General features: G+C 40.6%; 1 protein-coding gene across 8 annotated transcripts in view; it reads right to left on the reverse strand.

Moving 5' to 3' along the window:
* Positions 1-14,010, reverse strand: part of ZBTB25 (zinc finger and BTB domain containing 25) — a 43,635-nt gene that overhangs the window by 17,830 nt on the left and 11,795 nt on the right. For 3 of the 8 annotated variants that reach the window (XM_053601099.1, XM_053601102.1, XM_053601101.1), the window contains exons 2-4: positions 11,520-11,638; positions 7,734-7,913; positions 1,242-2,679 (exon numbers count right to left, since the gene is read on the reverse strand). In XM_053601099.1, the coding sequence (XP_053457074.1) occupies positions 1,545-2,679; positions 7,734-7,906 (1,308 nt within the window). In that variant the 5' untranslated portion in view covers positions 7,907-7,913; positions 11,520-11,638 and the 3' untranslated portion in view covers positions 1,242-1,544. Of the gene's footprint in view, positions 1-1,241; positions 2,680-7,733; positions 7,914-11,519; positions 12,417-14,010 lie in introns of those variants that run through there. The other 5 variants (XM_053601105.1, XM_053601104.1, XM_053601106.1 and 2 more) reach the window with 4 other exon arrangements.

Raw genomic sequence — 14,010 nt, forward strand, 5'->3', positions numbered from 1 at the left:
TAGTTAATGCAGTTTTAGCTGAATTTCTCTCTCTGTGTGCTTACCTATGTGTCCATATCTTACTGCTTCTCTCAAAGATTGTTTTTATGTCTCTCAGACTATTTTCCCTTTGTTTCTTTTAACTAAAATTTATTTAAAATGAGTTATACTCAATGTTAAAAAATAAATAAAAGCCATGTAAGACATTACAGAGCTAGTGAGTGAAAGATCTAACTACTCATGATTTGCTATGTCTTAAAACAAAATTTTTATACATTACAGCATATAGTTCTACATTTAAATAACAATTATTTTTCTACATGGCAAAAAAATTCCTAAATAATCCTCATAGGGTTTAATTCATATGAAATGTAAGCCAAAAGTGATAGTTTAGAATATTCTTTAAGGCTCAGCACTTATAGCTCAGCGGCTAGGGTGCCAGCCACATATCCCAGAGCTGGTGGGTTCAAATCCACCCCAGGCCTGCCAGACAACAATGACAACGACAACCAAAAAATTAAAAATGGCCGGGCATTGTGGCGGGTGCCTGTAGTTCCAGCTACTTGGGAGGCTGAGGCAAGAGAATTGCTTAAGCCCAGGAGGTGGAGGTTGCTGTGAGCTGTGACTTCACGGCACTCTACCCAGGGCAACAGCTTGAGACTCTGTCTCAAAAACATTAAACAAACGGGTGGCACCTGTGGCTCAGTGAGTAGGGCGCCGGCCCCATATACCAAGGGTGGTGGGTTCAAACCCAGCCCTGGCCAAACTGCAACAACAACAAAAAAATAGCTGGGCCCTGGGGCGAGCGCCTGTAGTCCCAGCTACTCGGGAGGCTGAGGTAAGAGAATCGCCTAAGCCCATAAGTTGGAGGTTGCTGTGAGCTGTGTGACACCATGGCACTCTACCCAGGGCGATAAAGTGAGACTCTGTCTCTACAAAAAAAAAAAAAAAAAAACAAGGGCGGCGCCTGTGGCTCAATTGGTAAGGTGCCAGCCCCATATACCGAGGGTGGCGGGTTCAAACCCAGCCCCTGCTGAACTACAACCAAAAAATAGCTGGGTGTTGTGGCAGGTGCCTGTAGTCCCAGCTATTCGGGAAGCTGAGGCAAGAGAATCGCTTAAGCCCAGGAGTTGGAGGTTGCTGTGAGCTGTGTGATGCCATGGCACTCTACTGAGGGCCATAAAGTGAGACTCTGTCTCTACAAAAAAAAAAAAAAAATCAAACAAACAAAAAAATGCCACATTGGCTCAGCGCCGATAGCACAGTGGTTATGGCACCAGCCACGGACATCAAGGCTGGCGGGTTCAAACCCAGCCCGGGCCAGCTAAACAACAATGCCAACTGCAACAAAAAATAGCTGGATGTTGTGGCAGGTGCCTGTAGTCCCAGCTACTGGGAGGCTGAGGCAATAGAATCGCTTAAGCCCAGGAGTTTGAGGTTGCTGTGAGCTGTGACACCACAGCCCTCTACTGGGGCAACAAAGTGAGACTGTCTCAAAAACAAAATAAAAAACCATGTAAATTTTCTTTTTCAGAATAGGTATAAAAATTCTCATGGAGAAATTGCTACTCAACTAGGATAGTATCCACCTTTTCTTGTGTGAGCTCTGACTCTAAGGCACAAGGAACATCTAAGTGTTCTTGCAATAAGCGAGAACTTTTCAGGGAGACATCAGACCAGCTGTCACAGTATGTCTGATATCTCTGGCCCAATGCATTACTAAACCTTTGGCACCGATTATATCTGTAAGATTTACCTTTGTGTATATACATGTGTTCCAACAATTGGCTCTTTCGAAGAAATTTATGACCACAGATGGTACAGCTGATTTTTCTTTTCCTTGAAAAAGAAAAATTACAGTTTAATTCTACTGGCTCTCTGTCTTTGGAGATTAAAGATACTTGACTGATCTGTAAAGGCTCTGTGTTACCCCGGTTTGAGTGGTCAGGCTGCTGATCATTCTCCTTGATGATGAAGGAGCTGAGCCTACGGCATTCAAGAGCCTTGCTATTGTCAGTAAGTGGATGTACTTCACCAAGGTTATTACTTTCCAGAATGGAAGCAGGAACACCGAATGGGAGAGATCCAGATACATGTGTATAAAGATGTTGTCTTAGGTTACTACGGGAATCAAAACGTTCCCCACAGTAATGGCATAAGTGTACTTTGATACTGTTTTCAGTAAAAGTGGGGCCTGTCACCTCTGATGAGGGTGAGGGATGGTTCTGGGAGATCACTGATTCCAGATCACACCTCTCCTGCTTGATGGACACTGGAGGCTTCTGGTACTCCTCCAAGGCCTGGGTAGCAGAAAGGGCCCTCTGCTGCTCTGCAGTGCCATCGTCCAGCCCAATAGCAAGAGAGAGCTGCAACTGGGGGTGGTCCCCCTGGATAGCAGTTCTGTTGCCACCGTTATTGGAAGGAGCATCTTTGACCTCCAGCCCTTGTTTGACAATTGGTTTTTTAGTCGTTGAGATCTGAATGCCATACAAATTTGAGGACTGTACAGTCTCTGGTGAGAACACTGGATTCATTTCAGTTGCAATGTGAGAAAGGTAGTCGGCATGAAGAAATCGAATCCCTTCCTCCAAACGACTATGATCCACGATCTGTTTTGGCCCTTTCCCCGTGTACATAATGTTCAACAAATAGCTGAATATATCAGGTTGGATGTCAGTTGGTTGTATTTTTATGCATTCACTGTTAAAAACAAAAACAGACCCACATGAAAGGAAACATTACTTAGTTGGCCTTTTAGTTAATTGTAGTATACTCTTAGGCTAAAGCAATTTCTTCCTAAGAAGGTCAAACTTAGCAGTCTGCCTTGAGAAAACACATCCATCAAAAGCTTAAACTTTCAAATTTTTATTTTATACTAGTTTTATAGCCCAACTATAAGTCTTGATGTATTCAATCTACTGCCTTAAGTTGGGAAACACCACAGATACTCTGATTAGTTCAACATTAATACTACTTGAGTGACTCCTAAGTGATGTGCCAGGGGTAGAAAAAATAGGCACCCTGCTGTTAAGTAAGTCTACTGAGTATATAACCACGAGTACTAAAACAGGCGGTCAAACTGATTCTCGTATGCCAATGTTCACTGTAGCATTATTCGCAGTAGCCAAAGGTGGAAACAACCCAAGTGTCAATCAAAAGATGAATGAATAAACAAATGTGGTGTCTACATATAATGGAATATTACTCAGTCATAGAAAGGAATGGGGTTCTGATATATGCTACAACATGGACCAACCCTGAAAACATTATGCTAAAATAAGCCAGACACAGAAGGACAAACATTGTATAAAATATCTAGAATAGGCAAATTCACAGTGACAGAAAGTAGGTCTCCAGAAGCTTGAGGGCAAATGGATAGGAAGTTATTGCTTAATGGGCATAGAGTTTTTGTTTGGGGTCATGAAAAAGTTTTGGAAATAGTGGTAATGGTTGCACAACATGTGAATGTGATTAATTCCACTATATTATATAATTTAAAATGGTAAAAATGGCAAATTTCATATTTATATGTATATTACCACAGTAAAAATATTTTAAAATTCGAAAAAGAATTTCTTGAAATTGGTAATATTTAAAATTTCAATTATCTTAACTTTATTTTTACTTCTAAAATGGATTAGTATATCTAGTCTATTGTTATTTTTTAATTCAGATTAATATGAGGATACAGATGATTCGGTAACATTTTTTTGCATTTGTTAGGTAAAGTTCAAGTTATAGTTTGAACCCTTCAAAGGGGGTATGCTGTATACCCTTACATTGTGCCTATTAAGTGAGAGCTTGCCAATCTCCCTCACTCTTCTCCCCTCCCCCATTTGCATTAAATTGTGTTTTTCTCATGTGGGGGTGTAGCTGTTTATCTGTTAGTTTCATATTAGTATTATCTATTCTTGAAAGCACAAATGAATACATGTATAATTTTGAAAAGCTTTAAAATAACCCCAAAGTCCAATTTTTACATTTGAACCTAGAATTCAAGTTATAGATGGAAATAACTACATAAGAAACTATCAGAAAACCCCTTACAAAAGTAGAATAGAGAAAACCTGAAGGAATGTTGGATATCAGGGAACAATGTAATGAGGTCACCTTCCATGAAGCAGAAGTTCGTGTCAGGGCTTCAGAATGCACTGGAAGGCATTTCTTTAGTCCTGACATCTGAGGATTCCCTCTTCCCTTTGGGTTCCACTCTTAGTTCATTTACATGGCCTGTGGCAGAATTTTTTTTTCTTTTTTGTATATCAGTTCGGAGCTCTGCTAACATATTTTTAGTTGCTCAACAAAGAGAGACCGCAAAGCAGGCTTACCACTTTTGTATCTCCTTGGTTTAAAGCTAGGATTGTGTACAACAGGTGCTTGGAGAGCTGAACCAAACTCAACAGCTTTCAGAGATTAATCTGAAAGTAATGTTTTGTTTTGTTTTTTTGAGGCAGAGTCTCAAGCTGTCACCCAGGGTAGAGTGCTGTGGTGTTATAGCTCATAGTAACCTCCAACTCCTGGGCTTAAGGGATTCTCTTGCCTCAGCCTCCCAAGTAGCTAGGACTACAGGTGCCCACCACAACACCCAGCTAGTTTTTGGTTGTAGTTGTCATTGTTGTTTGACAGATCCGGGCTGGATTCAAACCTGCCAGCTCTGGTATATGTGGCTGACGCCTTAGCCGCTTGAGCTACAGGAGCCGAGCCAAAAGTAATGTTTCTAGTACAGTGAAAGTAATCTACACTGACACTTAGGTCAGAGAAGAAACTCAGTGGCCTGTCTGAAAAGGCTGCCCCTCACCTGTCCTGTGCCCCACTCCACCTCCTTTCCCCCTTTTGTATCATACCTTCAATCACTCTCATCTACTCTGAATAATTCTATTCTCCTTTCCCCTTTTGTGTCATACCTTCCATCACTCTGATCTACTCTGAATAATTCTATTCTCCTTTCCCCTTTTGTGTCATACCTTCCATCACTCTGATCTACTCTGAATAATTCTGTCTGAATGTATTAGCCTGGTTCATAACTATGTATGTTTTCATGCCGTTTTTTCCCCCTCTAACTGCAGTGTGCCTTTTTACATACCTCTACAATGGTGGTTCCCAACCTTTTTGACACCAGTGACTGGTTTCATGGAAAACAAATTTTCCATGGACAGGGGGTGGAGAAGGAGGCATTAGATTCTCATAAGGAGCACACAGCCTGGATCCCTCAATTATTCAGTCTTACTGTAGGGTTCAAGCTCCTATGAGACTCTAATTGCTACCCCTGATGTGACAGGAGGTGGAGATCAGGGGGTGATGTGAACAATGGAAAGCAGCTGCAAATACAGGTAAAACTTTGCTCACTTGCCCACTGCTCACTGCCTGCTGTGTGGCCTGGTTGCTAACAGGCCATAGACTGGTACCAGTCCATGCCCCAGGGTTTGGGGACCACAACTCTACATCATCTGAAAAACTCCTTCTGATCCTTTAAGATCCAGGGCCTCTGTAAAGCCTGTTCCAACTCTCTCAAAATAGGGCTGCTGAAACCCTACTCTAACTTGTACACTGTGATAAAGACTTATCACAGTATTCATAACAGTAGCTAACAGTACTAAGCTCTTTTCTGAGCACTTTAATTCATCCATTTAATCTTCTCAACATCCCATGGGCAAATATACTGTTCTAACATTTTACAGACAAGAAACTGAGGCACAGAGAATTCAATTATTTGCTTTATACACATTACCTCTCTATCAAACTACAAATTTTCTTGAGAGCAGAGAATATAACTTTGGGGTCTAGCACACAGTGCCTGACACGTAAGTATTTGATAAATGTTTGAACGAACAAATTACACTGAAATGTTTAATTGTGGCTGAACTCCTAAGTATTTCATGTAAGATCCTTTAAAAAAAACATACAGTGAGGCACGGCACCTGTGGCTCAAGGAGTGGGGCGCCGGCCCCATATACCAGAGGTTGTGGGTTTAAACCCGGCCTCAGCCAAAAACTGAAAATAAATAAATTAATTAAATTAAATTAAGTTTGTTAAGAAACATACAGTGAGCCAGGCACAGTGGCTCACATCTGTAATCCCAGCTATTTGGGAAACTGAAGTGGGGGAGTAATTACCCCAGGAGTTTGAGGGTGCAGCTAGCTTATGAATGTGCTGCTGCACTGCAGCCGGGTGAGAGTAAGGCCCCATCTCTAAACAAAACAAAAACAAAAACACAGTGTTTCTAAGAGCTCAGAATCTGACCGTTGGTATCCTGCCCTCTCCCAAATTTGGTAATTTGGTAATCCAAATTTGAAAATACACAAGAACTCTTTGAAAAAAATAACTGAAATAAATGACTTCTGAATTGTAGTATGGAATATATGGTGGGTAGAATTATGATTTGCTATGAAAGTGTTATGAAATAGAAATCAATAACTTAAGAGTGGCACCTGTAGCTTTCTAGGTAGGGTGCCGGCCACATACACCAAGGCTGGCAGGTTCAAACCTGGCCCAGACCAGCTAAAACAACAATGACAACTGCAACAACAACAACAAAATAGTCGGGTGTTGTGACGGGCACCTATAGTCCAGCTACTTGGGAGGCTGAGGCAAGAGAATCACTTAAGCCCAAGAGTTTGAGGTTGCTGTGAACTGTGAGTCATGGCACTCTACCATGGGCAATATAGAGAGACTCCGCCTCAGGAAAAAAAGAAAGAAATCAATAACTTAGTGATTAAGAGCACAGACCTTTAACTTCAGATAAGTCTGCATTTGAGCCCAACTTATTAGCTGTATAACATTGAATGGGCAAATTACTTAAAAGTCAATCTCGGGATAGCGCCTGTGGCTCAAGGAGTAGGGTTCCAGCCCCATGTACTGAGGGTGGTGGGTTCAAGCCCGGCCCCAGCCAAAAACTGCAAAAAAAAAAAAAAAACTCCAAAATGGGGATATCAGTCAAATTTACAAATTAAAATTACAATTAAATTAAATACTTAATGCTTGGATATGGGATAAGCCTTCAACTTTAGTTATCAATTTTTTTTTTTTTTTTTTTTGAGACAGAGCCTCAAGCTGTCACCCTGGGTAGAGTGCTGTGGTATCACAGCTCATGGCAACCTCCAACTCCTGGGCTCAAGCGATTCTCCTCCCAAGTAGCTGGGACTACAGGCGCCCGCCACAACGCCCGGCTATTTTTTGGTTGCAGCCGTCATTATTATTTGGTGGGTCCGGGCTGGATTCGAACCTGTCAGCTCAGGTGTATGTGGCTGGCCCCTTAGCCACTTGAGCCACAGGCGCTGGGCCGTAGTATTAATTTTTTTTGAGACACAGTCTCACTTTGTTGCCCTCTGTAAAGCTATGGCATCATAGCTTACAGCAACCTCAAACTTTTGGGCTCAAGCGATTCTGTAGCTTCAGCCTCCCAAGTAGCTGGGACTACAGGTGCCCACCACAACGCCCAGCTATTTTTAGAGACAGGGGTCTTGCTCTTGCTCAGGCTGGTCTTGAACATGTGATCTCAGGCAATCCACCTGCCTTAGCTTCCCGGAGTGCTGGGATTATAGGCATGAGCCACCTCGCTTAGCCCAATTTTAGCTATTATTGTTTTCATTCTTATCTTCCACACTGAGTTTAATTACTAATATACAGAACAAATTATTATAAAGTATTTCCTTAAGGTGACCCTATAACAAAGAATTTCCAAAATAGTATTATAACAAAGGTTATATAAATCACAATATTAAAAATTCTTCTGATTTACAAAAATACATCCTTACCTTGTTTGGTGAATAAATATCATCTTGAAATAGTTGGAAAACGCAGCAAGCACAGCTCTGTGGGCTTTGAAGTAAACATCTCCTATAGCAACTGTGCAATCACACAGAAAACCAAATTCTCGCTGCATGTTCAGCTGTTGCAAAAGGACAAGGCTGTGGCTAGTAGTGTCCATCGTGGCTCTGAGAAAAAGAACAACATAAATACATATGGTATGTTTTTTCTGTGTTTTACAAAATTGTCTACAAGGCTGGGTGCAGTGGTTTACACCTCCTAGCATTCTGGGAGGCTGAGGCAGTGGATCACTTAAGCTCAGGAATTCTAGACCAGCCTGAGCAAGAGCAAGACAACATCTCTACTAAAAATTAAAAAAACCACCCTGGTATTGTGGCACATGCCTGTCGTCCCAGCTACTTGGGAGACTGAGTTAAGAGGATTGCTTAAGCCCAAAAATTTGAGGTTGCTATGAGCTACGACACCTCGGCACTCAACCCAGTGTGACAGAGTGAGACTCTGTCTTAAAACAAAATTGCTTGTAGTTCACACAAATCTACAGAATTGCAGGGAAATGCAAATTTAAATAAAATTATTCGACAGTTTTAAATATTGTTATTTTTACCCCAAACCTAGGTTACATTAAAACCCTCCATTATGGGCTCAGTGCCTGTAGCTCAAGCGGCTAGGGTGCCAGCCACATCCACTGGAGCTGGCAGGTTCGAATCCAGCCTGAGCTGCCAAACAACAATGATAACTACAAACCAAAAAAATGGCTGGGCGTTGTGGCGGGCGCCTGTGGTCCCAACTTGGGAGGCTGAGGCAAGAGAATTGCTCAAACCCAAGAGTATGAGGTTGCTGTGAGCTGTGATGCTATGGCACTATACCCAGGGCAACAGTTTGAGACTCTGTCTCAAAAAAAAACCCAAACAAACAAACCAAAAAACAAAAAACATTATGACAATTAATATAGACTCTGCTGAACTATAAAATAGGACCTCTTTCATCTGGTAAAAAGGTAGCTTGGTATGAGTGACCCATGAGCAAAAACGCCTGTCCTTTTCTGTGTGACCATGATGTTTCCTCACTAGAAAAGTGGAAACAAGATACTGATTCCTGCCTCAAAGTTAAATGTGATAACTTATGAGAAAATCATGTTGTAAGCTATTCAAATATTAAGCTATAAATGTTAATAGCTCCCTTAGGGATCCTCTGGTACTCTCAACTATCATAAAACGTTAGGGGGACTTATCAGTCACAGTAGTTCAGGAACCCTTAAAATAGATGTCAACCCACATCCCCTGATTTACATGGGGACCAGGAGCCTCATGAGAAAGAACTTAAACCCTGATCTCAACTAAATGCAGATACCCATAAATAGGTAGCTTCCCAAGCAAAATAGAAGGCAGGATGGAACAACTGGGTCTCCAGGAAAATCCTACATGAGGAAGAATATGCAGAATTCTGGCCAAAGGCCTAGTACAAACAGCAAGGATATTCAGGAGTGCCCTAGTTTCAGGCAGATAGGAGACTATAGTTCATCGCCTTCTCTACCCTAGGTGTGCAGAGAGCCCTGGTGCTTTAGGGAGAAGGCAGGTGTAGAATAAAGAGCATTACTGAGTGGCTGGGAGAAAGAGCAGGACCTGAAAAGAGAAAGAGGTTCCCTCACTAGCCAGTAAGACCAAGGTCCAAGGAGGACAGTGGTAGAGTATGGGGTTAGCCATCTGAAGACTGGCAGTAGCCTAGGGAGCAGACAGCTGAATGTTTGATAAGGTAATAAAAATAGCTAATATTTTATAATACTTCCTATGTACTTTTCATTCATTTAATTCTTAAAATAACTCTCTAAGAAAGGGAATACTATATGCCTCTTACAGATGAAACAGCTGAATCAACACAAAGTTAAAGTAATTTACCCAAGGTCACACTGCTAGGAAGTGGCACAGCAGGGGATTCAAACTTAGGCAACTCAGGTCCAGAGCCCAAAACTTCCTTCCTTCCTACCTTCCAAAAGGAATATGACCCACAAACTGCAGAAGGCTAGGGAACAGAAGGGGTACACATAAAAATACCTGTGGGCCCTGGCAGTGGCACACCTGTCAACCCAGCACAACGGGAGGCGGAAGTGGAAGGACTGCGTAAGGCCAGAAGTTTGAGACTATGCTGGGCAACACAGTAAGACCTCATCTCTACAAAAAATAAAAGAAATTAGCAAGGTATGGTGGTATATGCCTGTAGTTAGCTACTCAGGGGGCTAACACAGGAAGATTTTGCTTGAGCCCAGCAGTTTGAGGCTGCAGTGAGCTATGATCAGGCAGGTCACTGAACTCTAGCATGGGCAGCAGAGTGAGACCCTGTCACTAAAAAAAAAAAAAAGATAAAAACAAAAAAGAGATACCCATGGAAAGCCTCATGTATTTGGAAAGAGAAATCACAGAGAAACTCAAGATTTCCTGCTGGTAAAACAAATACAATATAGCAAAACAAATATTTATGTTTATTAGTAGATAAATATAACTGGTAAAGATAATAGTAATTATTACTGACAAAATGTAAAATCTATTATATTTATTAAAACTACATATTTAATGTACAGATATAGAATAATCTCCAAGACACGTTAAGTGAAAAAGGCATATTATTAGTATTACATAGAGAAGACTACTACTTATATAAAAGGAGAACAATTATTTTTATTTCTTTTTTTTTGTTCATTCTTTACTACTGTAATACATTTTGTAATACATTATGAGGTTTCAAATGTGAGGGTTTTTGGTCCCATTAGGCTTATTTTAAACCTCATTAGCATAATTAGAAGGGTTTTAAAACTCCACATGGCATCACGTTATCTATTCTTTTTTAAAATTTATACAGTATTTTTTTAACTTTATTCAAATTAATGAGGGTACAAAATTTAGGTTACATTGTTCTCACTTCCAGGGCAAAGTTCCAATTGCAGAAGAGCCCCTCACCCAGGAGGCCTGTTATGCACCCTCACAATGTGCACAGTAGGTGAGATCCCACCTCATGCCTCCCTCTCTCTGCCATTCGTACTCCCCCCTTCCGCTTCCTCTACCCCTGAACTGGACTATAATAGTGTTTTATTGTTCTTAGGAACATGTCATTGTTTATATATTGATTTCATATTAGTATGGAGTACATGGGATATTCATCTTTCCATTCTTGTGATACTTTACTAAGAAGAATGTATTTTAACTCCATCCAGATAGATGTAAAATATGTAAAGTCTCCATTTTTTTAATGGCTGCATAGTAATATTCCATGGTATATATACATCACAGTTTGTGATCCAGATTATTTTATTTTTAAAGGTGGGAGAGGAATTTATACATAAATACATTCTTTTTTGTACATGTTACATGTACCTACAAACGAAAGAAACCAGTAAAATGTTCACTTCTAGGAAGGAAACTAAGTAGCGTTATGGGGAAAATTTCCTATTTGAACTTAAAAAAACCCTCTTTTTATTAAAGTTTAATATAAATACATACCTATATTCCTTTTCCCCTCATTTTAAAAAAATTATAAAATATTTCAGATAGACAAGGAGATACAGGGATCACAGTAACAAATATCCACCCACCCACTACTCAGCGCAGAAAATAAACATTATAGGCCAGGCACAGTAGCTCATGCCTGTAATTCTAGCACTTTTGGAGGCTGAGGCAGGAGGATCCTTTGAGATCAGGAGTTCAAGACCAGCCTGGGCCATACAGTAAGACCCCCATGTCTACAAAAACTAAAAAAATTCAGCCAGTTTGTATGATACACACCTTTAGTTCCAGCTACTTGGGAGGCTGAGGCAGGACGATCACTTAAGTCCCAGAATCTGAGGTTGTCGTGAGATATGATCAAGCCACTGATCATATGGCTCAGGTCACAAAGCTAGATCCTATCTCAAAACAAAAACCAAAAAAATTATACAGTAGAGGCCCCCTTGCATCTTTCCTTCATTGTATTCTCCCACCCACCTTGCCTCCAAAGTGACCACCATCCTGAATTTAGTGTTTGTGATTCTCTTGTACAACATTACATTCTTACTGCTGAGTACGTAACATTTAACAAGGTATTGTTTTGCATGTTTTAAAATTTAAATAATATTGTACTTTAGGAATCCTGCAACTTGATTCTTTTTTTTTTTTTGCAGTTTTGGGCTGGGGCCAGTTTTGAACCCACCACCTCCGGTATATGGAGCCGGCGCCCTACTCCTTTGAGCCACAGGTGCCACTCCTGCAACTTAATTCTTTTAACTCTACATTGATGCAGAGTTCTTAAACCCAACTTCTTCAAACATAATAATTTTCCCCCTTCCTTCTCTAATTAAAAAAAAAAAAACCCAAACTCTTACCCCCTTACAGTCTCATTTTTAAAAGATGTTAAGTAGCAATGAAATAAAAAATAACAAGAGAACAGAAGTTACAGATTTGAACGAATTCTAAAGGAATATAAACAAAAATCCAATTTGTGGGTATTGTTTCAAGCGGCCATTTAACCAAAAGTCACTATTTATTGTACTTAATACATTACCCTTGACTCTACACCACAGATTTATAGAGGTATTTAAAAAAAAAAAGAAACCTTTTGTTAAATTATAATTAAATGTGATAAATGACAATAAAACTTTTTATAAAATATGTTAAATTATTGGTAGAATTTAAATGAGCATAAGCTCAAATATTAAATGTAACTTGCTCTCCTTTTGTACAGTTAGATAAAACATCATTTTTAAAAAACCATCATCAAGGGCGGCGCCTGTGGCTCAGTCAGTAAGGCGCCGGCCCCATATACCGAGGGTGGCGGGTTCAAACCTGGCCCGGCCAAACTGCAACCAAAAAATAGCCGGGCGTTGTGGCAGGCGCCTGTGGTCCCAGCTACTCGGGAGGCTGAGGCAAGAGAATCGCTTAAGCCCAGGAGTTAGAGGTTGCTGTGAGCTGTGTGAGGCCACGGCACTCTACCGAGGGCCATAAAGTGAGACTCTGTCTCTACAAAAAAAAAAAAAAAACCATCATCAATAATCCTACTTTAGTTTCTGTTTTGCTAACTATTTAGAAAAGGATATTACATTATTGGCTCTTGTGGGTCATTTCTTTTAAGGGAAAGCATTGATAGATTGTATTTTGAAAATATTTCAGCGTGCCTGCAAGTAAAGAGTTTACCATTGTGTCAGAAGTTCTCATAGAATTCTGGTCATAGGGCCTGTGAAATTTCCCAACTTACTGTTTCCTGTATGTATCCTTTTGTTTTTAATTGTATTGGATAAATAATAAATAAAATATTTGCCACATTAAAAAAAAAAAAACCTCTAAAAGCCTTTTATTTGTTTGCTACTGTAGTCTTGGTGCCTGGAACATGGCAGGCGATGAAGAAAGAATGGAGAGAAGGAAGGAACGACTGTATCTTCCATGGTGCCTTACAACAAAAACTGGGCCAGAACTATTTCTCCCACCATGTTCTACAGCAGAGATGAGGCTAAGATGACATTTTATGAGATGCTCCATAATTAATACTGAGGCATTTCACCCTTCCCATGATCCTCTACAACACGTAGTGAGGTTTGGAATACGTTTCCCTGATGACAGGCATCGAGGTTAGGACTGCATTGCCTATGCGACCCCCAGAGATCAGAGGCTAGGACTTTATCTCCTAGTATGTCCTACAGTGGGGCTCAGAGGACAGAACTGCATGTTGCCTTACAGAAGATACTGAGGCTATGGAGAAAATTTCTCACATCCTATACCTTAGCTTGTGATCAGGCCCTCATTGCTAATGGCTCACAAATTTTTGTTCAGGACATTTGGTTGTGAAAATAAAATCTGTTTATGCTGACTTGGCAAAAATAATGTTATTGGAAGTTTAGAACCCAAGGAAGAGCTAGGTCTCCATGCCTCACTAGGGATAGGAAACAACTGAAAAACTGTGTAAAGCAGGGCTATCTCCCTCTTGCAGAATATCAATCAATCGTTCTCTCTTGCTCTTGTATGTCCTCTTTCTTTCTCCCCACTCGCTTTGAATGTATGATTTCCCCCCTAGACTTCCACTTTATTTTTCTGTCTCAGTACAAACTACCTTCTACTTCACACATAGTAGCCAAATATGACCATGGAGATGTTAAGTACCAATAACTACTTGAGTCTCAGCTCTAAAATTTTAGCCAAGAGACTCTGACTGGGTCCAGTTTGAGTCAAGGTTCTGTCCACAGTCCCCTCTACTAAGTCAAAGCCACTGTGTGGGTCGGGTGCGGTGGCTCACACCTGTAAACCTAAC

The sequence above is a fragment of the Nycticebus coucang genome, chromosome 9 (assembly GCF_027406575.1).
Source record: "Nycticebus coucang isolate mNycCou1 chromosome 9, mNycCou1.pri, whole genome shotgun sequence".
In the NCBI taxonomy this organism is placed as follows: domain Eukaryota; kingdom Metazoa; phylum Chordata; class Mammalia; order Primates; family Lorisidae; genus Nycticebus; species Nycticebus coucang.